Below are 27,380 nucleotides of genomic sequence, written 5' to 3' on the forward strand. Positions count from 1 at the left end.
CTCCATAGTGGCTGTACCAATTCACATTCCCACCAGCAGTGCAAGAGTGTTCCCTTTTCTCCACACCCTCTCCAGCATTTATTGTTTCTAGATTTCTTGATGATGGCCATTCTGACTGGTGTGAGATGATATCTCATTGTAGCTTTGATTTGCATTTCTCTAATGATTAATGATGTTGAGCATTCTTTCATGTGTTTGTTGGCAGTCTGTATATCTTCTTTGGAGAAATGCCTATTTAAGTCTTCTGCCCATTTTTGGATTGGGTTGTTTGTTTTTTTGTTATTGAGCTGCATGAGCTGCTTATAAATTTTGGAGATTAATCCTTTGTCAGTTGCTTCATTTGCAAATATTTTCTCCCATTCTGAGGGTTGTCTTTTGGTCTCATTTATGGTTTCCTTTGCTGTGCAAATGCTTTGAAGTTTCATTAGGTCCCATTTGTTTATCTTTGTTTTTATTTCCATTTCTCTAGGAGGTGGATCCAAAAGGATCTTGCTGTGATTTATGTCATAGAGTGTTCTGCCTATGTTTTCCTCTAAGAGTTTGATAGTTTCTGGCCTTACATTTAGGTCTTTAATCCATTTTGAGCTTAGTTTTGTGTATAGTGTTAGGGAATGCTCTAATCTCATCCTTTTACATGTCCCTGTCCAGTTTTCCCAGCACCACTTATTGAAGAGGCTGTCCTTTCTCCACTGTACATTCCTGCCTCCTTTATCAAAGATAAGTTGACCATATGTGCGTGGGTTTATCTCTGGGCTTTCTATCCTGTTCTATTGATCTATCTATCTATTGATCTATCTTTCTGTTTTTGTGCCAGTACCACACTGTCTTGATTACTGTAGCTTTGTAGTATAGTCTGAAGTCAGGGAGCCTGATTCCTCCAGCTCCGTTTTTCATTCTCAAGATTGCTTTGGCTATTTGGGGTCTTTTGTTCTTCCAAACAAATGTTGAAATTTTTTGTTCTAGTTCTGTGAAAAATGCCAGTGGTAGTTTGATAGGGATTGCATTGAATCTGTAGATTGCTTTGGGTAGTAGAGTCATTTTCACAATATTGATTCTTCCAATCCAGGAGCATGGTATATCTCTCCATCTATTTGTATCATCTTTAATTTCTTTCATCAGTGTCTTATAATTTTCTGCATACGGGTCTTTTGTCTCCTTAGGTAGGTTTATTCCTAGATATTTTATTGTTTTTGTTGCAATGGTAAATGGGAGCGTTTTCTTGATTTCACTTTCAGATTTTTCATCATTAGTATACAGGAATGGCAGAGATTTCTGTACATTAATTTTGTATCCTGCTACTTTACCAAATTCATTGATTAGCTCTAGTAGTTTGTCGGTAGCATCTTTAGGATTCTCTATGTATAGTATCATGTCATGTGCAAACAGTGACAGCTTTACTTCATCTTTTCCAATTTGGATTCCTTTTATTTCCTTTTCTTCTCTGATTGCTGTGGCTAAAACTTCCAAAACGAAGTTGAATAGGAGTGGTGAGAGTGGGCAACCTTGTCTTGTTCTTGACCTTAGTGGAAATGGTTTCAGTTTTTCACCATTGAGGACGATATTGGCTGTGGGTTTGTCATATATGGCCTTTATTATGTTGAGGAAAGTTCCCTCTATGCCTACTTTCTGCAGGGTTTTTATCATAAATGGGTGTTGAATTTTGTCAAAAGCTTTCTCTGCATCTATTGAGATGATCATATGGTTTTTCTTCTTCAATTTTTTAATATGGTGTATCACATTGATTGATTTGCGTATATTGAAGAATCCTTGCATTCCTGGAATAAACCCCACTTGATCATGGTGTATGATCCTTTTAATGTGCTGTTGGATTCTGTTTGCTAGTATTTTGTTGAGGATTTTTGCATCTATGTTCATCAGTGATATTGGCCTGTAGTTTTCTTTCTTTGTGACATCCTTGCCTGGTTTTGGTATCAAGGTGATGGTGGCCTCGTAGAATGAGTTTGGGAGTGCTCCTCCCTCTGTTATATTTTGGAAGAGTTTGAGAAGGATAGGTGTTAGCTCTTCTCTAAATGTTTGATAGAATTTGCCTGTGAAGCCATCTGGTCCTGGGCTTTTGTTTGTTGGAAGATTTTTAATCACAGTTTCAATTTCAGTGCTTGTGATTGGTCTATTCATATTTTCTATTTCTTCCTGATTCAGTCTTGGCAGGTTGTGCATTTCTAAGAATTTGTCCATTTCTTCCAGGTTGTCCATTTTATTGGCATAGAGTTGCTTGTAGTAATCTCTCATGATCTTTTGTATTTCTGCAGTGTCAGTTGTTACTTCTTGTTTTTCATTTCTAATTCTATTGATTTGAGTCTTCTCCCTTTTTTTCTTGATGAGTCTGGCTAATGGTTTATCAATTTTGTTTATCTTCTCAAAGAACCAGCTTTTAGTTTTACTGATCTTTGCTATCATTTCTTTCATTTCTTTTTCATTTATTTCTGATCTGATCTTTATGATTTCTTTCCTTCTGCTAACTTAGGGGGATTTTTGTTCTTATTTCTCTAATTGCTTTAGGTGCAGGGTCAGGTTGTTTACTCGAGATGTTTCCTGTTTCTTTTTTTTTTTTTTTTTTTTTTTTGCGGTATGCGGGCCTCTCACTGCTGCGGCCTCTCCCGTTGCGGAGCACAGGCTCCGGATGCGCAGGCCCAGCGGCCATGGCTCACGGGGCCAGCCGCTCCGCGGCATATGGGATCCTCCCAGACCGGGGCACGAACCCGTATCCCCTGCATCGGCAGGCGGACTCTCAACCACTGCGCCACCAGGGAGGCCCGAGATGTTTCCTGTTTCTTAAGGTGGGATTGTATTGCTATAAACTTCCCCCTTAGAACTGCTTTTGCTGCGTCCGATAGGTTTTGGGTCGTCGTGTCTCCATTGTCATTTGTTTGTAGGTATTTTTTTATTTCCTCTTTGATTTCTTCAGTGATCACTTCGTTATTGAGTAGTGTATTGTTTAGCCTCCATGTGTCTGTATTTTTTACAGATCTTTTCCTGTAATTGATGTCTAGTCTCATAGCATTGTGGTCGGAAAAGATACTTGATACAATTTCAATTTTCTTAAATTTACCAAGGCTTGATTTGTGACCCAAGATATGATCTATCCTGCAGAATGTTCCATGAGCACTTAGAAAAATGTGTATTCTGTTGTTTTTGGATGGAATGTCCTATAAATATCAATTAAGTCCATCTTGTTTAATGTATCATTTAAAGCTTGTGTGTCCTTATTTATTTTCATTTTGGATGATCTGTCCATTGGTGAAAGTGGGGTGTTAAAGTCCCCTACTATGAGTGTGTTACTGTCGATTTCCCCTTTTATGGCTGTTAGTATTTGCCTTATGTATTGAGGTGCTCCTATGGTGGGTGCATAAATACTTACAATTGTTATATCTTCTTCTTGGATCGATCCCTTGATCATTATGTAGTGTCCTTTTTGTCTCTTCTAATAGTCTTTATTTTAAAGTCTATTTTATCTGATGTAAGAATTGCTACTCCAGCTTTCTTTTGATTTCCATTTGCATGGAATATCTTTTTCCATCCCCTTACTTTCAGTCTGTATGTGTCTCTAGGTCTGAAGTGGGTCTCTTGTAGAGAGCATATATATGGGTCTTGTTTTTGTATCCATTCAGCCAATCTGTGTCTTTTGGTGGGAGCATTTAGTCCATTTACATTTAAGGTAATTATTGATATGTATGTTCCTATTCCCATTTCTTTAATTGTTTTGGGTTTGTTTTTGTGGGTATTTTCCTTCTGTTGTGTTTCTTGCCTAGGGAAGTTCCTTTAGCATTTGTTGTAAAGCTGGTTTGGTGGTGCTGAACCCCTTCAGCTTTTGCTTGTCTGTAAAGGTTTTAATTTCTCCATCAAATCTGAATGAGATCCTTGCTGGGTAGAGTAGTCTTGGTTGCAGGTTTTTCTCCTTCATCACTTTAATTATGTCCTGCCACTCCCTTCTGGCTTGTAGAGTTTCTGCTGAGAAATCAGCTGTTAACCTGATGGGGATTCCCTTGTGTGTTATTTGTTGTTTTTGCCTTGCTGCTTGTAATATGATTTCTTTGTGTTTAATTTTTGACAGTTTGATTAATATGTGTCTTGGCGTATTTCTCCTTGGATTTATTCTGTATGGGACTCTCTGTGCCTCCTGGACTTGATTAAGTATTTCCTTTCCTATATTAGGGAAGTTTTCAACTATAATCTCTTCAAATATTTTCTCAGTCCCTTTCTTTTTCTCTTCTTCTTCTGGAACCCCTATAATTCGAATGTTGGTGCGTTTAATGTTGTCCCAGAGGTCTCTGAGACTGTCCTCTGTTCTTTTCATTCTTGTTTCTTTATTTTGCTCTGCAGCAGTTATTTCCACTATTTTATCTTCCACCTCACTTATCCGTTCTTCTGCCTCAGTTATTCTGCTATTGATCCCATCTAGAGTATTTTTCGTTTCATTTATTGTGTTTTTAATCGATGCTTGATTCACCTTTAGTTCTTCTAGGTCCTTGTTAACTGTTTCTTGCATTTTGTCTATTCTATTTCCAAGATTTTGGATCTTGGAAATAGAATCTTGGATCATCTTTACTATCATTATTCTGAATTCTTTTTCAGATAGACTGCCTATTTCCTCTTCATTTGTTAGGTCTGGTGGGTTTTTATCTTGCTCCTTCTGCTGTGTGTTTTTCTGTCTTCTCATTTTGCTTATGTTATTGTGTTTGGGGTCTCCTTTTTGCAGGCTGCAGGTTCGTAGTTCCCGTTGTTTTTGGTGTCTGTCCCCAGTGGCTAAGGTTGGTTCAGTGGGTTGTGTAGGCTTCCTGGTGGAAGGGACTAGTGCCTGTGTTCTGATGGATGAGGCTGGATCTTGTCTTTCTGATGGACAGGTCCACGTCTGGTGGTGTATTTTGGGGTGTCTGTGGACTTTTTATGATTTTAGGCAGCCTCTCTGCTAATGGGTGGCGTTGTGTTCCTGTCTTGCTAGTTGTTTGGCATAGGGTGTCCAGCACTGTAGCTTGCTGGTCGTTGAGTGAAGCTGGGTGCTGGTGTTGGGATGGAGATCTCTGGAAGATTTTCGCCGTTTGATATTATGTGGAGCTGGGAGGTCTCTTGTGGACCAGTGTCCCGTAGTTGGCTCTCCCACCTCAGAGGCACAGCACTGACTCCTGGCTCCTCAATTTGGGATGATTCGTTGTCTATTCATGTATTCCACAGATGCAGGGTACATCAAGTTGATTGCGGAGCTTTAATCTGCTGCTTCTGAGGCTGCTGGGAGAGATTACCCTTTCTCTTCTTTGTTCTCACAGCTCCCGGGTCTCAGCTTTGGATTTGGCCCCACCTCTCCGTGTACGTCGCCGGAGGGTGTCTGTTCTTCGCTCAGACAGGACAGGGTTAAAGGAGCAGCCGCTTCGGGGACTCTGGCTCACTCAGGCCGGGGGGCAGGGAGCGGCACGGAGTGCGGGTGGAGCCTGCACCGGCAGAGGCTGGCGTGACCTTGCACCAGCCCGAGGCGCGCCGTGCGTTCTCCCAGGGAAGCCGTCCCTGGATCCCAGGACCCCGGCAGTGACGGGCTGCACAGGCTCCCCGTAAGGGTGGCGTAGACAGTGACCTGTGCTCGCACACAGGCCTCGCGGCGTCGGCAGCAGCCCCAGCGCCCCACGCCCGTCTCTGGGGTCCGCGCTTTCAGCCGCGGCTCGCGCCCGTCTCTGGAGCTCCTTCAAGCAGCGCTCTTAATCCCCTCTCCTTGCGCACCAGGAAACAGAGGGAAGAAAAAGTCTCTTGCCTCTTCGGCAGGTCCAAACTTTTTTCCCGGACTCCCTCCCGGCTAGCTGTGGCGCATTAGCCCCTTCAGGCTGTGTTCATGCCGCTAACGCCAGTCCTCTCCCTGCGCTCCGACTGAAGCCCGAGCCTCAGCTCCCAGCGCCGCCCGCCCCAGCGGGCAAGCAGAGAAGCCTCTCAGGCTGGTGAGTGCCGGTTGCTACCGATCCTTTGTGCGGGAATCTCTCCGCTTTGCCCTACCCAGGTAACGTGGGGAGTTTCTTGCCTTTTGGGAGGTCTGAGATCTTCTGCCAGCGTACAGTAGGTGTTCTGTAGGAGTTGTTCTACGTGTAACTGTATTTCTGGTGTATCTGTGGGGAGGAAGGTGATCTCCGCATCTCACTCTTCCGCCATCTTCCCCGGAAGTCTCGTGACTTGCCTTCTTACTTTCTTAATGGTGTCTTTTGAAACAGAAAAATTTTTAATGTTGATGAAGTCTAGTTTGTCAGTTTTTTCTTTTATGGGTCATGATTTTGGTTAATAACTCTTTGCCTAACCCAAGGCCACAACAATTTATTCCAGAAGTTTTATGGTTTTAATTCTTCCTTTAAAGTCTATGATCCATTTTTTCTTTTTTTCATTGTGGTAAAATGCACATAAAATTTACCATTTTAACCATTTTTAAGTGTACAGTTCAGCGGTATTAAGTACATTCACATTGTGCTGCCATCACCACCATTCATCCCAATAACTCTTCTTGTAAAAGTGAAAATCTGTACCTATTAAGCAATACCTCATTCTCCCCTCCCCCACAACCCCTGAAAACCACCATTGTCCTTTCTATGCCTTTGAGGACTTTTAAGTACCTAATATAAGTGGAATCATACATAAATATTTGTCTTATTGTGACTGACTTATTTCACTTACCATAATGTCCTTAAGTTTCATCTGTGTTACAGCATATTGCAGAATTTCCTTTGTTTTTAAGGCTAATAGTCCATTTTTTGTATATACCACATTTTGCTTATTCATTCATCTGTTGTTGGTCACTTGGGTTGCTTCCATGTTTTAGCTGTTGGGAATAATGCTGTGAACATGGGTGTACAAATACCTCTTTGATACCCTGCTTTCAGTTCCTTTGGGAATATACCCAGAAGTAGAATTGCTGGATCATATGGTAATTCTATTTAAAAATTTTGAGGTACCCCATACTATTTTATACAGCAACTATACCATTTTACATTCCCACCAACAGTGTGCAAGGGTTCCAGTTTTTCCACATCCTTGCAAACACTTGTTTTATTTATTTATTTATTTTTACAGTACCCATCCTAAAGGGTCTGAGGTAGCATCTCATTGTAATTTGATTTGCATTTCCCTAATGATTAGTGATGTTGATCATCTTTTCATGTGCTTATTGGCCATTCGTATATCTTCTTTGGATAACTGTCTTTTCAAGTCCTTTGTTCATTTTTTAATTTGGTTGTTTGGTTGTTGTTGTTACTGAGTTTTAGAAGTCTCTATATATTCTGGATATTAATCCCTTATCAGATATATGATTCAAAGATATTTTTTTCCCATTCTGTGGGTTGACTTGGTCACAGTGTGTAATTTTTTCAGTATGCTGCTGAATCCTGTTTCCTAGTATTTTGTTGAGGATTTTTGCATTGATGTTCATAAGGGATATTAGTCCGTAGTTTTCTTGTAGTGTCTTTGTCTAGCTTGGATATCAGGGTTATGCTGGCCTCATAAAGTGAGTTAGGAAGTGTTTCTCCTCTCCAGTTTTTTAGAAGAGTTTGAGAAGGATTGATTTTAGTTCTTTAAATGTTTGGTAGGATTCACCAGTGACACCATCAGGTCCAGGGCTTTTCTTTGCTGTGAGATTTTTCATTACTGATTCAATCTCCGTACTAGTTTTAGGTCTATTTAGCTTTTCCGTTATTTGTGATTTAGTCTTGGTAGGTTTTGTGTTTCTAGGAACTTGTCTATTTCATCTAGGTTATCCAATTTATTTGGTGTATACCTGTTTATAATGCTCTCTTATAATGTTCACTTCTATAGAATCAGTAGTAATGTCCCCATTTTCATTTCTGATTTTAGTAATTCGAGTCTTCTTTCTTTTTTTCATAGCTCATCTGGATGAAGATTTGTCAATTTTTAAAAATCTTTTTGAAGAACCAAGTTTTGGTTTCATTGATTTTTCTCTTATTTTTCTGTTCTCTGCTTTATATCTATCATTTCCTTCCTTCTGCTAGCTTTGAATTTAGTTTGTTCTTTTTCTAGTTCCTTAAGTTGTAAAGTTAAGTTCTTGATTTGAGATCTTTCTTGTTTTTTAAGGTAAGCATTTATAGCTATAAATTTCTCTAGCACCATTTTCACTGTATCCCGTAAGTTTTGGTATGTTGTGTTTTGGTTTTCACTTGTCTCTACATGATTGTCCCTGTGATTTCTTCTTTGATCCTTTGGTTGGATAAAATTGTGTTGTTTAATTTCCACATTTTGTGAACTTTCCACTTTTCTTTATGTTGTTGATTTCTAACTTCATCCGACTGTAGTCAGAGAAAATACTTTGTATGATATCTGTCTTTTAAAATCTATGGAGACTTAATTTGTGGCCTAATGTGGGCTATCCTGGAAAATCTGTGTGCACTTAGAATGTGTATACTGTTGTTGGTTAGAGTGTTCTGCATGTATCTGTCAGAATTGGTTTATTGTGTTAAGTACTCTATTTCCTTACCCATGTCTGGTTGTTCTGTTCATTATTGTGAGTGGTGTATTGAAATCCCAAACTGTTATTGGAGAACTGTCTATTTCTCCCTTCAAACCTGTCAGTTTTTGCTTAATATATTTTTATGGTCTGTAGTTAGGTGTGTAAATGTTTATAATTATATTTTCTTGCTGTATTAAACCTTTTATTAATATATCCTGTCCTTCTTTATCTCTTGAAACTTTTTTTTGATGTAAAGTCTGTTTTGTCTGATACTAGTATAGCCACTCTTGCTCTCTTTTGGTTATTATTTTCACATAAAGTATTTTTTCATCCCTCACTTTCAACCTGTTTGTGTCTTTGGATCTCAAGTGAGTCTCTTGGAGAGAGCATATACTTGGATCATGTATCTTTGTACATTCTACCAATCTCTGTCTTTTGATTGGAGAGCTTAATCATTTTCATTTGATGTAATTACTGATAAGGAGGTACTTCTTTTTTTAGTTATAATTAACATAAAATATTATGTTAGTTTCTCAGATTTAACATAGTGATTTGATATTTTTATGCATTGTGAAATGATCGCTGCAATAAAACCAGTTACATCCATTATCACACAAAGTTGTTTTTACAGTATTTTTTTAAAATTTATTTATTTATTTATTTTTGGCTGCATTGGGTCTTTGTTTCTGTGCACAGGCTTTCTCTAGTTGCAGTGAGTGGGGGCTACTCTTTGTTGCGGTGTGTGGGCTTCTTGTTGCAGTGGCTTCTCGTTGTGGAGCACAGGCTCTAGGCATGTGGGCTTCAGTAGTTGTGGCATGTGGGCTCAGTAGTTGTGGCTCACGGGCTCTAGAATGCAGGCTCAGAAATTGTGGGGCATGGGCTTAGTTGCTCTGTGGCATGTGGGATCTTCCTGGACCAGGGCTCAAACCCATGTCCCCTGCCTTAGGAGGCGGATTCTTAACCGCTGTGCCACCAGGGAAGTCCCCTGTTTTTACAGCATTATTGACTACATTCCCCATGTGTACATTACATCCCTGTGACTTATTTATCTTACCGTTAGAAGTTTGTACATCTTAATTCATTTAGCCTATTTCATCCATCCCCCTCCCCTAATCTGGCAACTGCCACTTTGTTCCCTGTATCTGTAAGTATGTTTGTTTTGTTTTTTAGATTCCACTTATAAGTGAAATCATATGGTACTTGTTTTTCTCTGTAGGACTCATTTCACTTAGCATGATACAAGGAGGGACTTCTGTCATTGTGCTATTTATTTTTTATATGCCTTATAGATTTTTTGTCTCTCATTTCCTGCATTACTGTTTTCTTTTGTGTTAAGTTGATTTTTTATAGTGAAATATTTTAAATTCCTTTCCTGTTTCCTTTTGTGTATATTCTCTAGCTATGTTCTTTGTGATTACCTTGGGGGTTACATTTAACATTCTAAAGTTATAACACTAATTTGAATTTATAGCAGCTTAACTTCAGTAACATACAAAAATTATTCCTTTACACTGCTGTCCCCACCCCTTTCGGTTTCTTTTAATTGAAGTATAGTTGATTTACAATGTTTCAGGTGTATAGCAAACTGATTCAGTTATATGTGTATATACATACACACACATATATTTCAGATTCTTTTCCATTATAAGTTATTACAAGATACTGAATATAGTTTCCTGTGCTATACAGTAGGTCCTTACTGTTTTTTCTGTTTTATGTATAGTAGTGTGTATCTGTTAATCCCAAATCCCTAATTTATCCCTTTCTCCCTTTCCCCTTTGGTAGCCTTACGTTTGTTTTCTATGTGAGTCTATGTCTGTTCTGTAACTTCCTTTATATCATTTTTTTAAGATTCCACATATAAGTGATATCATTTGTCTTTCTCTGTCTGACTTCACTTAGTATGATAATCTCTGGGTCCATCCATGTTGCTGCAAATGGCATTATCTTATTGTTCTTTTATGGCTGAGTAATTTTCCTGTGTATATGTGTATGTGTGTATCTTCTTTATCCATTCATCCGAAGATGGACATTTAGGTTGCATCCATGTCTTGGCTATTGTAAATAGTACTGCTCTGCACGTTGGGGTGCATGTATGTATTCAAACTAGAGTTTTCATCTTTTCTGGATATATGCCTAGGGATGGGCTTGCTGGATCATATGATAATTCTATTTTTAGTTTTTTAAGGAACCTCCATACTGTTCTCCATAGTGGCTGCACCAGTTTGCACTCCCACCATCAGTGTAGGAGGATTCCCTTTTCTTCATACCCTCTCCAGCATTTATTTGTAGACTTTTTGATGATGGCCATTCTGAACAGCATGAGGTGATAACTTATTGTAGTTTTGACATGCATTTCTCTAATAATTAGTGGTGTTCAGCATCTTTTCATGTGCCTGTTGGCCATCTCTGTGTCTTGTTTGGAGAAATGTTTATTTAGGTCTTCTGCCCATTTTTTGATTTTTTTTTTAAAATTGAGCTGTTTGTATATTTTGGAAATTAATACCTTTGTTGGTTACATCATTTGCAAATATTTTTACCCAGTCCACAGCTTGTCTTTTTGTTCTGTTTATGGTTTCCTTTGCTGTGCAAAGCTTATAAGTTTAATTAGGTCCCATTTGTTTATTTTTGTTTTTATTTCCATTACTGTAAGAGACGGATCCAAAAAGCTTTTGCTGTGATTTATGTCAGAGTGTTCTGCCTATGTTTTCCTCTAGGAGTTTTATAGCATCTGGTCTCACATTTAGGTCTTTAATCATTTTGAGTTTATTTTTGTGTATTGTGTTAGAGAATGTTCTAATTTCATTCTTTTATATGTAGATGTCCAGCTTTTCCAGCATGACTTATTGAAGAGACTGTCTTTTCTCCATTGTATATTCTTGCCTTCTTTGTCATAGATTAATTGACCATAGCTGTGTGGGTTTATTTCTGGGCTTTCTATCCTGTTCCATTGATCTATATTTCTGTTTCTGTGCTAGTACTATACTGTTTTGATTACAGTAGCTTTGTAATATAGTTTGAAGTCAGGGAGACTGATTCCTCCCCATCTCCATTTTTCTTTCTCAAGATTGCTTTAATTATCCTGGGTCTTTTGTGTTTCCATAAAAAGTAAAAAAAATTTTGTTCCAGTTCTGTGAAAAATGCCATTGGTAACTTGATAGGAATTGAGTTGAATCTGTAGGTTGCCTTGGGTAGTATAGTCATTTTGACAATATTGATTCTCCCAATCCAAAAACACAGTATATCTTTCCATTTGTTTGTGTCATCTTTGATTTCTTTCATCAGCGTCTTATAGTTTCTGGAGTACAGGTCTTTTGCCTCCATAAGTAGGTTTATTTCTAGGTATTTTATTCTTTTTGATAGTGGTAAATGAGATTGTTTCCTTAATTTCTGTTTCTCACCTCTTGTTGTTAGTGTATAGAAATACAACAGATTTCTGTGTATTAATTTTGCATCCTGAAACTTTACTGAATTCATTGATAAGTTCTGGTAATATTTTGGTGGTATCTTTTTTTGTTTGTTTGTTTTTGTTTTTGTTTTTGTTTTTGCGGTACGCGGGCCTCTCACTGTTGTGGCCTCTCCCGTTGCGGAGCGCAGGCTCAGCAGCCACGGCTCACGGACCCAGCCGCTCTGCAGCATGTGGGATCTTCCCAGACCGGGGCACGAACCCGTGTCCCCTGCATCGGCAGGCGGACTCTCAACCACTGCGCCACCAGGGAAGCCCTGGTGGTATCTTTAGGATTTTCTATGTATAGTATCATATCATCTGCAAACAATGACAGTTTGACTTCTTCTTTTCCCATTTGGATACTTTTTATTTATGTTTTTCCTCTGATTGTTGTGGCTAGCACTTCCAAAACTATGTTGAATAGAAGCGGCGAGAGTGGACATCTTTGTCTTGTTTCTGATCTTAGAGGAAAAGCTTTCAGCTTTTCACTGTTGAGTATGATGTTAGCTGTGTGTTCGTCATATATGATCTTTATTATGTTGAAGTGTGTTCCCATTGTGCCTACTTTCTGGAGAGTTTTTAATCATAAATGGATGTTGAATTTTATCAGAAGCTTTTTCTGCATCTGTTGAGATGATCGTATGGTTTTTATTCTTCAAGTTGTTAATGTGGCTCATCAAACTGATTGATCTGTGGATATTGAAAAATCATTGCATCCCTGTGATAAATCCCACTTGATCATGGTGTACAACCCTTTAATGTGTTGTTGGATTCAGTTTAGTAGTATTTTGTTGAGGATTTTTGTGTCTACGTTCATCAGTGATATTGGTCTGTAATTTTTTTTGTGATATCTTTGTCTGATTTTGGTATCAGGGTGATGGTGGCCTCATAGAATGAGTTTGAAAGTGTCCCTTCCTCTGCAGTTTTTTGCAATAGTTTCAGAAGGGTAGGTTTTAACTCTTCTCTAAATGTTTGGTAGAATTCGTCTGTGAAGCCATCTGGTCCTGAACTCTTTTTGTTGAGGGTTTTAAAATCTGTTTCCATTTCAGTACTTGTGATTGGTCTGTTCATATTTTCTATTTCTTCCTGTTTCAGTCTTGAAGATTGTATAACACCTTTCTAAGAATTTGTCCATTTCTTCTAAGGTGTCCATTTTTATTGGCATATAGTTGCTCATAGTAGTCTGTCATGGTCCTTTCTATTTCTGTGGTGTCAGTTGTAACTTCTTTTTCATTTCTGGTTTTATTGATTTGAGCTCTCTCTCTTTTTTGATCAATGAGTCTAGCTAAAGGTTTATCAATTTCATTTTTCTTTTCAAAGAACCAGTTTTAGTTTTGTTGATCTTTTCTACTGTGTTTTCAGTCTCTGTTTCATTTATTTCTGCTCTGATATTTATGATTTCTTCACTTACTTTGGGCTTTGTTTGTTCTTCTTTCTGTAGTTGCTTTAGATGTAATGTTAGGTTGTTTATTTGAGATTTTTCTTGTTTCCTGAGATAAGCTTGTATAGCTATAAATTTCCCTCTTAGAACTGCTTTTGCTGCATCCCATAGGTTTTGGATCATGTGTGTGTGTGTGTGTGTGTGTGTGTGTTTAATTTAATTAATTAATTTATTTATTTAGACTGTGTTAGGTATTTGTTGCTGTGCTCAGGCTTTCTCTAGTTGTGGAGAGCAGGGGCTGCTCTTTGTTGTGGTGCGTGGGCTTCTCATTGTGGTGGCTTCTCTTGTTGCGGAGCATGGGATCTAGGCATGTGGGCTTCAGTAGTTATGGCTCGTGGGCTCTAGAGCACAGGGTCAGTAGTTCTGGTGCACAGACTTAGTTGCTCCTCAGAATGTAGGATCTTCTCGAACCAGGGCTCGAACCCGTGTCCCCTGCATTGGCAGGCGGATTCTTAACCACTGCATCACCAGGGAAGTCCCTGGATCATTGTGTTTGCATTGTCATTTGTCTCTAGGTATTTTTTGATTTCCTCTGTGACTTCCTCTGTGACTTCTTCTGTGACCCATTGGTTGTTTAGTATCATATTGTTTAGCCTCCAAGTATTTGTGTTTTTTGCAGTTTTTTCTTATACTTGATTTCTAATCTCATAGCGTCGTGGTCAGAAAACACACTTGATGCTATTTCAATTTTCTTAAAGGCTTGTTTTGTGACCCAGCATATGATCTATCCTGGTGAATGTTCCATGTGCACTTGAAAAGAATGTGTTTTCTGCTGCCTTTGGTTGGAATGCTCTATAAATAAAGTCCATTTGGTCTAAGGTATCATTTAAGGCCTATGTATCGTCATTAATTTTCTCTCTGGATGATCTGTCTATTGATGTAAGTGGGGTGTTAAAGTCCCCCACTATTATTGTGTTACTGTTAATTTCTTATTTTATTCCTGTTAACATTTGCCTTGTATATTGAGGTGCTCCTATGTTGGATGCATATATTTACAATTGTTATATCTTCTTCTTGGATTGATTCCTTGATCATTATGTAGTATCCTTCTTTGTCTCTTGTAACAGTCTTTATTTTATTTATTTTTTAACATGTTGATTGGAGTATAATTGCTTTACAACGGTGTGTTAGTTTCTGCTTTATAACAAAGTGAATCAGTTATACATATACATATGTCCCCATATCTCTTACCTCTTGCATCTCTCTCCCCCCTACCCTCCCTATCCCACCCCTCTAGGTGGTCACAAAGCACCAAGCTGATCTCCCTGTGCTATTATGCAGCTGCTTCCCACTAGCTATCTGTTTTACATTTGGTAGTGTATATATGTCAGTGCTACTCTCTCACTTCATCCCAGCTTACCCTTCCCCATTCCTGTGTCCTCAAGTCCATTCTCTACATCTGCATCTTTATTCCTGTCATGCCACTAGGTTCATTAGAACCATTTTTCTTTTTAGATTCCATATATGTGTGTTAGCTTATGGTATTCGTTTTTCTCTTTCTGACTTACTTCAGTCTGTATGACAGACTCTAGGTCCATCCACCTCAGCACAAATACCTCAATTTCATTTCTTTTTATGGCTGAGTAATATTCCACTATATATATGCCACATCTTCTTTATCCATTCTTCCATCGATGGACACTTAGGTTGCTTCCATGTCTTGGCTATTGTAAATAGTGCTGCAGTGAACATTGTGGTACATGACTCTTTTTGAACTATGGTTTTCTCAGGGTGTATGCCCAGTAGTGGGATTGTTGGGTCATATGGTAGTTCTATTTGTAGTTTTTTAAGGCACCTCCATACTGTTCTCCATAGTGGCTGTATTAATTTACATTCCCACCAACAGTGCAAGAGGGTTCCCTTTTCTCCACACCCTCTCCAGCATTTATTGTTTGTAGATATTTTGATGATGGCCATTTTGACTGGTGTGAGGTGATACCACATTGTAGTTTTCATTTGCATTTCTCTAATGATTAGTGATGTTGAGCATCCTTTCGTATGTTTGTTGGAAATCTGTATATCTTCTTTGGAGAAATATCTATTTAAATCTTCCACCCATTTTTGGATTGGGTTGTTTGTTTTTTTGATGTTGAACTGCATGAGCTGGAGTTGTATATTTTGGATATATAGAAGCAACTTCGTCAGTTGCTTTGTTTGCAAATATTTTCTGCCATCCTGAGGGTTGTCTTTTCGTCTGTTTATGGTTTCCTTTACTGTGCAAAAGCTTTTAAGTTTCATTAGGTCCCATTTGTTTATTTATTTATTTTTATTTTTTATTATTATTTTTTACATCTTTATTGGAGTATAATTGCTTTACAATGGTGTGTTAGTTTCTGCTTTATAACAAAGTGAATCAGTTATACATATACATATGTCCCCATATCTCTTCCCTCTTGCATCTCCCTCCCTCCCACCCTCCCTATTGCACCCCTCTAGGTGGTCACAAAGCACCGAGCTGATCTCCCTGTGCTATGCGGCTGCTTCCCACTAGCTATCTATTTTACGTTTGGTAGTGTATATATGTCCATGCCTCTCTCTCGCTTAGTCACAGCTTACCCTTACCCCTCCCCATATCCTCAAGTCCATTCTCTAGTAAGCCTGTGTCTTTATTCCTGTCTTACCCCTAGGTTCTTTATGACATTTTTTTTCTTAAATTCCATATATATGTGTCAGCATATGGTATTTGTCTTTCTCTTTCTGACTTACTTCACTCTGTATGACAGACTCTAGGTCTATCCACCTCATTACAAATAGCTCAATTTCGTTTCTTTTTATGGCTGAGTAATATTCCATTGTATATATGTGCCACATCTTCTTTATCCATTCATCCAGTGATGGACATTTAGGTTGTTTCCATCTCCGAGCTATTGTAAATAGAGCTGCAATGAACATTTTGGTACATGGCTCTTTTTGAATTATGGTGTTCTCAGGGTATATGCCCAGTAGTGGGATTGCTGGGTCATATGGTAGTTCTATTTGTAGTTTTTTAAGGAACCTCCATATTGTTCTCCATAGTGGCTGTACCAATTCACATTCCCACCAGCAGTGCAAGAGTGTTCCCTTTTCTCCACACCCTCTCCAGCATTTATTGTTTGTAGATTTTTTCATGATGGCCATTCTGACTGGTGTGAGATGATATCTCATTGTAGTTTTGATTTGCATTTCTCTAATGATTAATGGTATTGAGTATTCTTTTATGGGTTTGTTGGCAGTCTGTATATATTCTGTGGAGAAATGTCTATTTAGGTCTTCTGCCCATTTTTGGATTGGGTTGTTTGTTTTTTTGCTATTGAGCTGCATGAGCTGCTTATAAGTTTTGGAGATTAATCCTTTGTCAGTTGCTTCATTTGCAAATATTTTCTCCCATTCTGAGGGTTGTCTTTTGGTCTTGTTTATGGTTTCCTTTGTTGTGCAAAAGCTTTGAAGTTTCATTAGGTCCCATTTGTTTATTTTTGTTTTTATTTCCATTTCTCTAGGACATGGGTCAAAAAGAATCTTGCTGTGATTTATGTCATAGAGTGTTCTGCCTATGTTTTCCTCTAAGAGTTTGATAGTGTGTGGACTTACATTTAGTTTTTTAATCCATTTTGAGCTTATTTTTGTGTATGGTGTTAGGGAGTGATCTATTCTCATACTTTTACATGTACCTGTCCAGTTTTCCCAGCACCACTTATTGAAGAGGCTGTCCTTTCTCCACTGTACATTCCTGCCTCCTTTATCAAAGATAAGTTGACCATATGTGCGTGGGTTTATCTCTGGACTTTCTATCCTGTTCCATTGATCTATCTTTCTGTTTTTGTGCCAGTACCATACTGTCTTGATTACTGTAGCTTTGTAGTATAGTCTGAAGTCAGGGAGCCTGATTCCTCCAGCTCCATTTTTCGTTCTCAAGATTGCTTTGGCTATACGGAGTCTTTTGTTTTTCCAAACAAATGTTGAAATTTTTTGTTCTAGTTCTGTGAAAAATGCCAGTTGTAGTTTGAAAGGGATTGCATTGAATCTGTAGATTGCTTTGGGTAGTAGAGTCATTTTCACAATACTGATTCTTCCAATCCAGGAACATGGTATATCTCTCCATCTATTTGTATCATCTTTAATTTCTTTCATCAGTGTCTTATAATTTTCTGCATATAGGTCTTTTGTCTCCTTAGGTAGCTTTATTCCTAGATATTTTATTCTTTTTGTTGCAATGGTAAATGGGAGTGTTTCCTTGATTTAACTTTCCGATTTTTCATCACTAGTGTACAGGAATGCCAGAGATTTCTGTGCATTAATTTTGTATCCTGCTACTTTACCAAATTCATTGATTAGCTCTAGTAGTTTTCTGGTAGCATCTTTAGGATTCTCTATGTATAGTATCATGTCGTGTGCAAACAGTGACAGCTTTACTTCTTCTTTTCCAATTTGGATTCCTTTTATTTCCTTTTCTTCTCTGATTGCTGTGGCTAAAACTTCCAAAACGAAGTTGAATAAGAGTGGTGAGAGTGGGCAGCCTTGTCTTGTTCCTGATCTTAGTGGAAATGGTATCAGTTTTTCCCCATTGAGGACGATGTTGGCTGTGGGTTTGTCATATATGGCCTTTATTATGTTGAGGAAAGTTCCCTCTATGCTTTCTTTCTGCAGGGTTTTTATCATAAATGGGTGTTGAATTTTGTCAAAAGCTTTCTCTGCATCGATTGAGATGATCATATGGTTTTTCTCCTTCAACTTGTTAATATGATATATCACATTGATTGATTTGCATATATTGAAGAATCCTTGCATTCCTGGAATAAACCCCACTTGATCATGGTGTATGATCCTTTTAATGTGCTGTTGGATTCTGTTTGCTAGTATTTTGTTGAGGATTTTTGCATCTATGTTCATCAGTGATATTGGCCTGTAGTTTTCTTTCTTTGTGACATCCTTGTCTGGTTTTGGTATCAAGGTGATGGTGGCCTTGTAGAATGAGTTTGGGAGTGTTCTTCCCTCTGCTATATTTTGGAAGCGTTTGAGAAGGATAGGTGTTAGCTCTTCTCTAAATGTTTAATAGAATTTGCCTGTGAAGCCATCTGGTCCTGGGCTTTTGTTTGTTGGAAGATTTTTAATCACAGTTTCAATTTCAGTGCTTGCGATTGGTCTGTTCATATTTTCTATTTCTTCCTGATTCAATCTTGGCAGGTTGTGCATTTCTAAGAATTTGTCCATTTCTTCCAGGTTGTCCATTTTATTGGCATAGAGTTGCTTGTAGTAATCTCTCATGATCTTTTGTATTTCTGCAGTGTCAGTTGTTACTTCTTGTTTTTCATTTCTAATTCTATTGATTTGAGTCTTCTCCCTTTTTTTCTTGATGAGTCTGGCTAATGGTTTATCAATTTTGTTTATCTTCTCAAAGAACCAGCTTTTAGTTTTATTGATCTTTGCTATCTTTTCCTTCATTTATTTTTCATTTATTTCTGATCTCATCCTTATGATTTCTTTCCTTCTCCTAACTTTGAGGGATTTTTGTTCTTCTTTCTCTAATTGCTTTAGGTTCAAGGTTGTTTACTCGAGATGTTTCCTGTTTAAGCTGGGATTGTATTGCTATAAACTTCCCTCTTAGAACTGCTTTTGCTGCATCCCTGTTATCCTGTCTTTAAGTTTACTGATTCTTTCTTCTGCCTGCTCAACTCTGCCTTTCAGTCACTCTAGTGAATGTGTTGTTTCAGTTATTGTACTTTTTAGCTCCAGAATTTCCTTTTGGCATCTCTTTAGGTTTCTTTTTTTAATCCCTAATTACATTTCCATTTTGTCCACACATTATTTTCTTGATTTTCTCCCCATCTTCCTTTAAATCTTTGAGCATCTTTAAGACAGTTGAGTTGTTTTAAAGTCTTTGTCTAATACAACTGCCATAAATAAGTCTTTTTCAGGAACAGTTTCTGTTGATTTCTTTTTACTTTCCATGGGTTATACTTTCCTGTTTCTTTGTATGCCTTGTGATTTTTTTGTTGAATATGAGACATTTGAGCCTAGTAATATGGTAACTCTGGAAATCAGATTCTCCTCCTGCTTCAGGGATTGGTGTTTTTTATTACTGTTTTGGGGTTTTTTTGTGTTGTTTTTTGATTGTCATAAACTTAATATCTTAGGTCATTTCATAGCCTTTCCTTGGGCATTCATAGTCACTTTCTAATCTTCCCCTTATAGGCAGTTGTTTTTGAATGGCCTATTTTTTTAAAATAAGCTGGTCTTTATTTTATTTTTTCAAACATTAATATATATTTTTAATTTGTTATTTATTTAATTTTGGCTGCATTGGGTCTTTGTTGCCGCGTGCAGGCTTTTTCTAGTTGTGGCAAGCAGGGGGCTACTCTTTGTTGAGGCGTACAGGCTTCTCACTGCAGTGGCTTCTCTTGTTGCAGAGCATGGGCTCTAGATGTGTGGGTTTCAGTAGTTGTGGCCTGCAGCCTCGGTAGTTGTGGCTCGCAGGCTGTAGAGCACAGGCTCAATAGTTGTGGCTTACAGGCTTAGTTGCTCTGTGGCATGTGGGATCTTCCCGGACCAGGGCTCAAACCTGTGTCTCCTGCATTGGCAGGTGGATTCTTAACCACTGTGCTACCAGGGAAGCCTATGAATGGCCTATTTTTTAAAGTCTGGCTCTCAAAAGTGGAAAAGCAAAATATGAAGGGGGAGGAAAAGGGCACTAGTTCTTTAAATCCACTGGAAGTTACTTCAGCTAGACGGGGAGGGGCTTGCAACAATGAGGGGAGGTACAGCAGCAAGGGCTGCCTGCCTCTTTGTCTCTTGGTCTGCACCTCTGTAATCAGAAGCGGCAATTAGTGACCAGAACACAGATCCCCATTATTTGGAGAAGAGGCTCCTTGCTGCCCACCCTGGCTCCTATAAGCTGTGTACAAGCTGCTCCAGGAACATATACACAGCTGCCTGCCACATCACTGAGGGTGGTGGATGGGTAGTTGCTACTGTGCTAAGAGCTGAAATTGACCAAAATTTACTGCAGTTTACCATCCAAGAGTTTCCCTGGAAGTTTCAAGCCTTCAACAGACTTCAGAGTTCCAAAATAGTTGTTCCAAAATCAGACAGATTCTGCCAGTGCAGTTATTGTCTGTGTGAGGACACAGGTTCCTGGTGCTTGCTACTCTGCCATCTTCACAGAATCTTCTCCATTATCTGATTTTGAGTTAATTTTTGTGCATAGTGTGAAGAAAGAGTTCAAAAACACTTTTGCCATGTTTATATCCAGTTCTCCCAGCACGATTTTTTGAAAACAGTATTGTTTCTTTAATGAAGTAACTTGACACCTTCATAAAAAATAAATTGACCATAAATGTGAAGGCTTATGTCTAGTCTCCTAATTATGTTCCAGTGATCTATAAGGCTATACTTACACAAACACCGTACTGTTTTTTTCATTATATTCCTGGCACATAATAGGTGCTCAGAATTTGTTAAATTGAAATTGAATTGGCTAGACTTATTAAAGAATCTGTGTTCTTAACACTTGGTGCATTTTAATCTTTTTTCTGTTGAGGTGTGTGTGTTGGGGGAGAGGGGCCTTGTTGGTTCATTTTTGTTTCATTTCTCTGTAGTTTCCTGTCAAGGTATTTTTTGAAAACTTCTATCCTTAGGCTGAAAAGAAATTTTATGCCTCACTAAAGAAATAATATCAAGGACAGAGTACCCTTTGGGATAGGCATGCTGGTAATGGTAGCAGCTATCAAAAAACAGAGGACAGGGCTTCCCTGATGGCGCAGTGGTTGAGAGTCTGCCTGCCGATGCAGGGGACATGGGTTCGTGCCCTGGTCCGGGAAGATCCCACATGCCGCGGAGCGGCTGGGCCTGTGAGCCATGGCCGCTGAGCCTGCGCGTCCGGAGCCTGTGCTCCACAACGAGAGAGGCCACAACAGTGAGAAGCCCGCGTACTTAAAAAAAGTCAAAAAAACAGAGGACATTAGTTGGAACTGCACTATTTAAAGTAGTGAAATCCAGAGGTCATTAGTTGCCATCATCATGCTATGCCTTCCATAGAAGCTCAGCAGTGTTTTAAGCATTGTTGTATTCATTGCTTTAAAATGAAGTCTTATTAGAATATACTGGGAGTATTTTATGAAGCAGTAGACTTTGAGTTATAGCTGTAGCACTTGGCAGTAGAATCACTCATGAGCAAGTTATTTAACTTTCCTGTGACTATGATTACTTTGTGGGGAAAATATTCTTGCTCTATCAATTTCTTACAGTCTTAATGAGATTCAACTAAAGGGATGTTTCTGTAACTGCTTTGCAAAATATAAAGTGCTCTACAAACATTTTAAATATTATTTGTATATTAAGCACTGATACACACTTTTTTTTTCTTTCAAACACTTTCTAAGACAAGGTGAAAGGAAAAGGATGAACAGTCATTGAACTGTTGGGTCATTTGCTGACAAATACAGTTGAAATGGGTAAAATCGGGAATATTAAAGCTCAAGAATGTGGGACATAGGGAAAAGCTATGAGAGTGAGAGGAACATTTTCTTCAGTCTCTGTCTTGCGACAGGAAGTTGGAAAGGAAATGATACTTTTCTTGGAAAACATATAAAATCTCTAACTTTACATAATTGAGTAGATTGTGATACAGTCTTATCTCCTTATCATTTGTGTGTAGAATTTATGTAAAAATTGTTTTTAAATATACTGTAAAAGTTTGAGCAATACAAGGCTAGAGTAGTTAAGGCAGTGTGTTATGGCATAAGGGTAGACATATAGGTTGAAAGAATAAAATTGAGAGTCCAGAAAGAAGCCTTTATATTTATGTTCAGTTGATTTTGGACAAGGGTGCCAAGACAATTCAATGGGAAAAGAATAATCTTTTAACAAATGATGCTGGATAGCCACATGTAAAAGAATGAACTTGGACCCCTTCTCACACCATATGCAAAAAATAACTCAAAATGGGTTATAAACTTAAATGTAAGAACTAAAACTATAAAGCTCTTAGAAGAAAATATAGGAGTAAATCTTGATGACCCTGAGTTAGTCAGTGATTTCTTGGATAAATTGGACTTTGTCAAGATTAAAACCTTTGTGATACTAAGGATACTGTCAAGAATGTGAAAAGACAACCCACAGAATGGGAGAAAATATTTGCAAATCATGTATTTGATAAGAGACTTGTTTCTAGAATTTCTAAAGAACTCCTACAACTCAAAAATAAAAAGTAACCTAATTAAAAATTGGGCAAAGTGGACTTCCCTGGCGGTCCAGTGGTTAAGACTTCACGCTTCCAATGCAGGGGGTACAGGTTCGATCCCTGGTTGGGGAACTAAGATTGCATGTGCTGTGTGGCGCGGCCAAAAAAAATTTTTTTTAATAATAAATTCACATGTAGTTTAAAAAACAAAAAAACAACAAAAATTTGGGCAAGCTATCTGAATAAACGTTTTTTCACAAAGATATACAAATGTCCAGTAAGCACATGAAAAGATGCTTAGCACCATTAGACATCAGGTAAATGCAATTGAAAACCACAATGAATCTCATTCACACCCACTTCACACCCACTAGGGTGTTTATAATTTGAAAAGATGTATAATAACAAGTGTTGGTGAGAATGTGGAGAAACTAGAAGCCTCATACACTGAATACATTGACAGGTTGTAAAATAGTATGGTCACTTTGGAAAACTATTTGGCAATTTTTCAAAAGGTTACACATAGAGTTACCATATGTCCCAGCAATTCTACTTCCAGGTATATACCCAAGAGAACTGAAAACATGTCCACACAAGACCTTGTTGCATGAATGTTTACCGGAGCATTATTCATAATAACCAAAAGGTAGAAACAGCTCAAATGTCCATCAGCTGATGAATTGAGAAATAAAATATGGTGTATCCACCAGTGGGATATTATTTGGCAATAAGGATTGACGTGCTGATAGATGTTATAATATGGATGAATCTTGAAAACATTTTACAAAGTGAAAGAAGCCAGTCACAAAAGACCTTATACAGTATGATTCCATTTATATTAGATGTCCAGAATAGCCAAATCTATACAGACAGAAAGTAGCTTGGTGTTGCCTAGGGAACATCTGAGGGGAGGGATTAGGAGGGAATGGGGAATGATGCTAGTAAGTTCTGGGTTTCTTTTGGGGCTGATGTAACTTTATAAATGGGTTATGGTTGTACAACTCTGTGAATATATTAAAAATCATTTAAATGTGCAAATTAAATGGGTGAATTGTATGGTATATGGATAAAAAATAATTTAAAAATCAAGCAATACCCAACTCAAAAAATATGAAGTAAAGAAAAGGACATTTGCACGTGTATCTCTACTGGTTATATTCTGGAAATAGAGAAGAATCAGATGGTTGATTGTCTCTATGTTATTTTTTTTTTCATTCTCTATCCTTCTAGTGGCTGACCAGGTTTATTAAATGCATGCACTTTTGTGTTGATTGATAGTAAATCTTAATTCATTTTTGACAGGAATTGAGTTCTTCTCAGACTTTATCACATGATGGAGGATTCTTCAATAGACTGGAAGATGATGTTCATAAAATTCTTATTAGAGAAAAAAGAAGAGAACAGCTTACAGAATATAATGGAACAGATAATTGCACAGCTCATGAACACAACCAGGCATGTAAAATAGAAAATTCTCTTAAAATCACAGTGAAATTATTTTTCTTTTTTAAAAAACCTAAGCAGTGGAACCCAATTATGATTGTATAAAGTTACAGTTTTAGGATTTTATCTTAGTCATTATTACACATAGGTACTTATATTAAAAAGTATGAAGTACTTCTTTAGTTGATGAATATTTATTGAGCATGTACTATAACGCTAGGTATTGTTAGGCATCAATGTAGGGGAGTGGGAATATCAAGATAGATAAGACCATCCATGCCTTAGACAGAGTAGTGGGGATAGGAGGAGGGAGACTGTAAAAATATCATTCAGCATGATGAAGGCTTTAAAAGAGATACGAACAATATAAAAGAGGTTTTTGAATAGAAAAGGTAATAGATCACTCCTTGGGTGAATTGGGAAAGGTATATAAAGAAGTGACATTTGGGATGGATTTTGAATGGTGAATAACTGTATAAACTGAGAAATGGAGAAAACCTAAGGGAGCTGCAAGAGCAATAGCCCAGAGCTATGAAAAGCCTTAGATTGAATATTCAGGAAACTGAAAAATTCTGCATCTAAGAAGTATAGACTTAATATGTGAAACTAAGAAGTTAGAATTTTATCCTGCAGAGCAGGGGTTGCAAACTATGGCTGGTCAGCAGTCTGTTTTTGTAAGGCTCACAAGCTAAGAATGGTATTCACATTTTAAAATATTGTTTGGAGAAATACAGAAAGAAAGAAAAGATCTTATCCTATAGAGAGACCTCTAAGTCTGCGTTTATTTTTCTCACCACAACCACCAGTCTTCTCTTTTACTTCCTCTTAAACTGTGAATCTGTTCTTTACCTTATATTGACCTCCAATACTTAATGGTCAGTCATCAACAAATTAAACACTTGCTGTGTTGTGTTATATAGGACACAAAAGAAGCCAGACTCTTACGAACTTGTCACTCCAATGCAGCAATAATATTGCTTTATAAAAACACTATACCACATGAAAATCTATTTTCAACTTAGTATGGGAAATCCTTGCCTGCCCTGAGGTACTTGTGAGCTTCTTCCTTTCTGGCATTGAATTAAATTTTGTGTTTTCCTGTCTTGTCTTGACTGTCAAATTTTATGTACAGTGCAAGCAACTGTGTTAACATTTATAGTTAGCATATTTGTTTCCCCTTTTTACATTGATTATGATTTTCCCCGTTGTGGTTCGTATCTTCTTATTTTTCTAAGTCATCTCAGATCATTTTTGGATAGTAAGAATGATATTAATATACTTGAGCAAATAGATGTTTCAGGGCAAAGTTGGGTACACATAAGTTTAATTAAATTATTAAGTAATGTTAATGATATTTTAAAACCAAAGTGACAGTGCAGTATAGTAGAAAGAGAACAGTCTTTGAAATCAAACATAATAACACAAAATATAGCACTGCAGCTTATCAGCTGTGTTACATTGGAATGAAATTACCTGCCTTTCATGCACTGTTATTATGAAAATTAGCGATTATGATGTAAAATGTTTAGCAGAGCATGTTGTACACAGCATACACTTGATAATTGTTTTTGTACAAGGTGGAAAGTGGTAGATCCAGAAAAGGTAATTCATAGGAATGGAGATGAGAGATGGCTTTCTTAGGAGAAAATAGCTTTTGGTTTTTGTGGGGTTTTATTTATTTATTTATTTGGCTGTGCCAGGTCTTAGTTGTGGCGTGTGGGATCTTAGTTGCAGCATGTGCGATCTTTAGTTGCAGCATGCGGGCTCTTTTAGTTGTGGCATGTAGACTCTTAGTTGCAGCATGCAGGATCTATTTCCCTCACCAGGGGTCGAACCTGGGCCCCCTGCATTGGGAGAGCGGAGTCTTAACTACTGGACCACCAGGGAAGTCGGAAAATAGCTTTTGAATTGGAATTTAAGGGACAGTAGAATTTGAACATGAAGAAGTGAGGGAGAAGAAACTGGAATGTCAGAGTAAAAGAATGGAGGCAGTGAAGAATAAACTAGTTTAATTAAGACAAAATTCAAAGAGGACCATAGTATAAATTTGGCACAGTGGGTTTGGAGGGATTGTGGAGGACTTAAAAGCCTGATTTATGATTTAGTCAGGAGATAATAAAGAATTTTTGAAAGTTTTTGAGCAGAGGACTAAGTTCTACATGGTAATACTAATTTCACTGCAGTGCCTAGGAAAAACTGAAGGAAGGTGAAGACTAGTGATAGGAATTGGACAGTATTCCATATGGTAAGGATGTAGAACAACAGTAACAAATTACTAGTGGTAATGTAATTTGGTATGACCATTTTGGAGAACAATTTGGCATTAACTTTTAAAGTTGAAGATGATGGGGAGACTGTGTTTTAGAAATTCTATGTTAGATTAAACCCTGAAGACATCTTCAACAAGAATGATTCAAACTCAGTTGTTTGTGACAACAAAATCAGTAGGAGAAATGAATGATCTACAGCAATACATAGCAACATGGATGAATATCAAAAACATAATCTTTAATGAAAAAAGCAGGTCACCAAATAGTAATAGTTTGATGCCATTTTTATAAATTTCAAAAAATAGAAAATTTAATATATTACTCAGGGATATTGTTCTAAAAGACTAACAAAGGAAGAGAATAACAAACACAAAATTCATAATAGTGGATATTTTTTTGGGGGGAAGGGATGTATTGGGGAGAGGCACATGGGGGATGCCAAAATACTGGTAATGTTCACACAATCTGCATATTGGTTTATTTTTTTTTACCTTACTTGTGTCATTCCTTTATATATTATTGTGCACGTGCAAAACTTTTCATCATTAAAAAAATTAGGATTTTTGTCATGTCATTGAGTGTGGTGGGGAAAAAAGAAAGATTGAGGCCATTAAAAATAATCTTTTTATCTACCTCCTTCCTCTCCCCCTTGCACTCCTTTTTCAGAGAAAGAAAGCCCTTCTTTTTGCAAAGGTTAAAATTCTTTTAAACTGTACATTAATATACCAGAAATTTTTAAAGGTGAAAAATAAATCCATCCTAGTTCAACCAGTCTTAACATTTGGTTTCATTTTTAAATAGTACTTTTCTAGGAAAATGCCACATGTATAGGTATTTAAAAAATAGCTAATGATAAGGACTATAGTTTTTGGTAGCCCCTTATGTAAACCATGGTTATAGTCTGTCAAATCAACATGCTGTAATTTGTTTAAGGTCATTACCCTAATATTGAACATTTAGGTTGTTTAGAATTGGTCACTTGATATTCACTGAATATATTCATATATTTAATTTTTTGATGAATTTCTCCTTGGAATACATTCTTAAAAATAAACATCTGTGTTGCTTTTGACGTGTTACCAACATTGTCTTATTGCAGCAGGATATGAGTTTACTAACTTTTCCACAGCTTCACTGGCATTCCCTCTAATGGCCTTCGGGGCTCTATTTTATCAATTTTC

At 37.5% G+C, this 27,380-nt stretch overlaps 1 protein-coding gene across 3 annotated transcripts in view; it reads left to right on the forward strand.

Moving 5' to 3' along the window:
* GKAP1 (G kinase anchoring protein 1) overlaps positions 1–27,380 on the forward strand; it is an 83,993-nt gene that overhangs the window by 41,367 nt on the left and 15,246 nt on the right. For 2 of the 3 annotated variants that reach the window (XM_081236180.1, XM_081236179.1), the window contains one exon: positions 23,789–23,945. The exons of the other annotated variant lie outside the window; for it this stretch is intronic. In XM_081236180.1, the coding sequence (XP_081092306.1) occupies positions 23,789–23,945 (157 nt within the window). The remainder of the gene's footprint in view (positions 1–23,788; positions 23,946–27,380) is intronic. 3 annotated transcript variants of the gene reach the window in all.

The sequence above is a fragment of the Mesoplodon bidens genome (genome assembly GCF_964165515.1).
Source record: "Mesoplodon bidens genome assembly, chromosome: 6".
Taxonomy (NCBI): Eukaryota; Metazoa; Chordata; class Mammalia; order Artiodactyla; family Ziphiidae; genus Mesoplodon; species Mesoplodon bidens.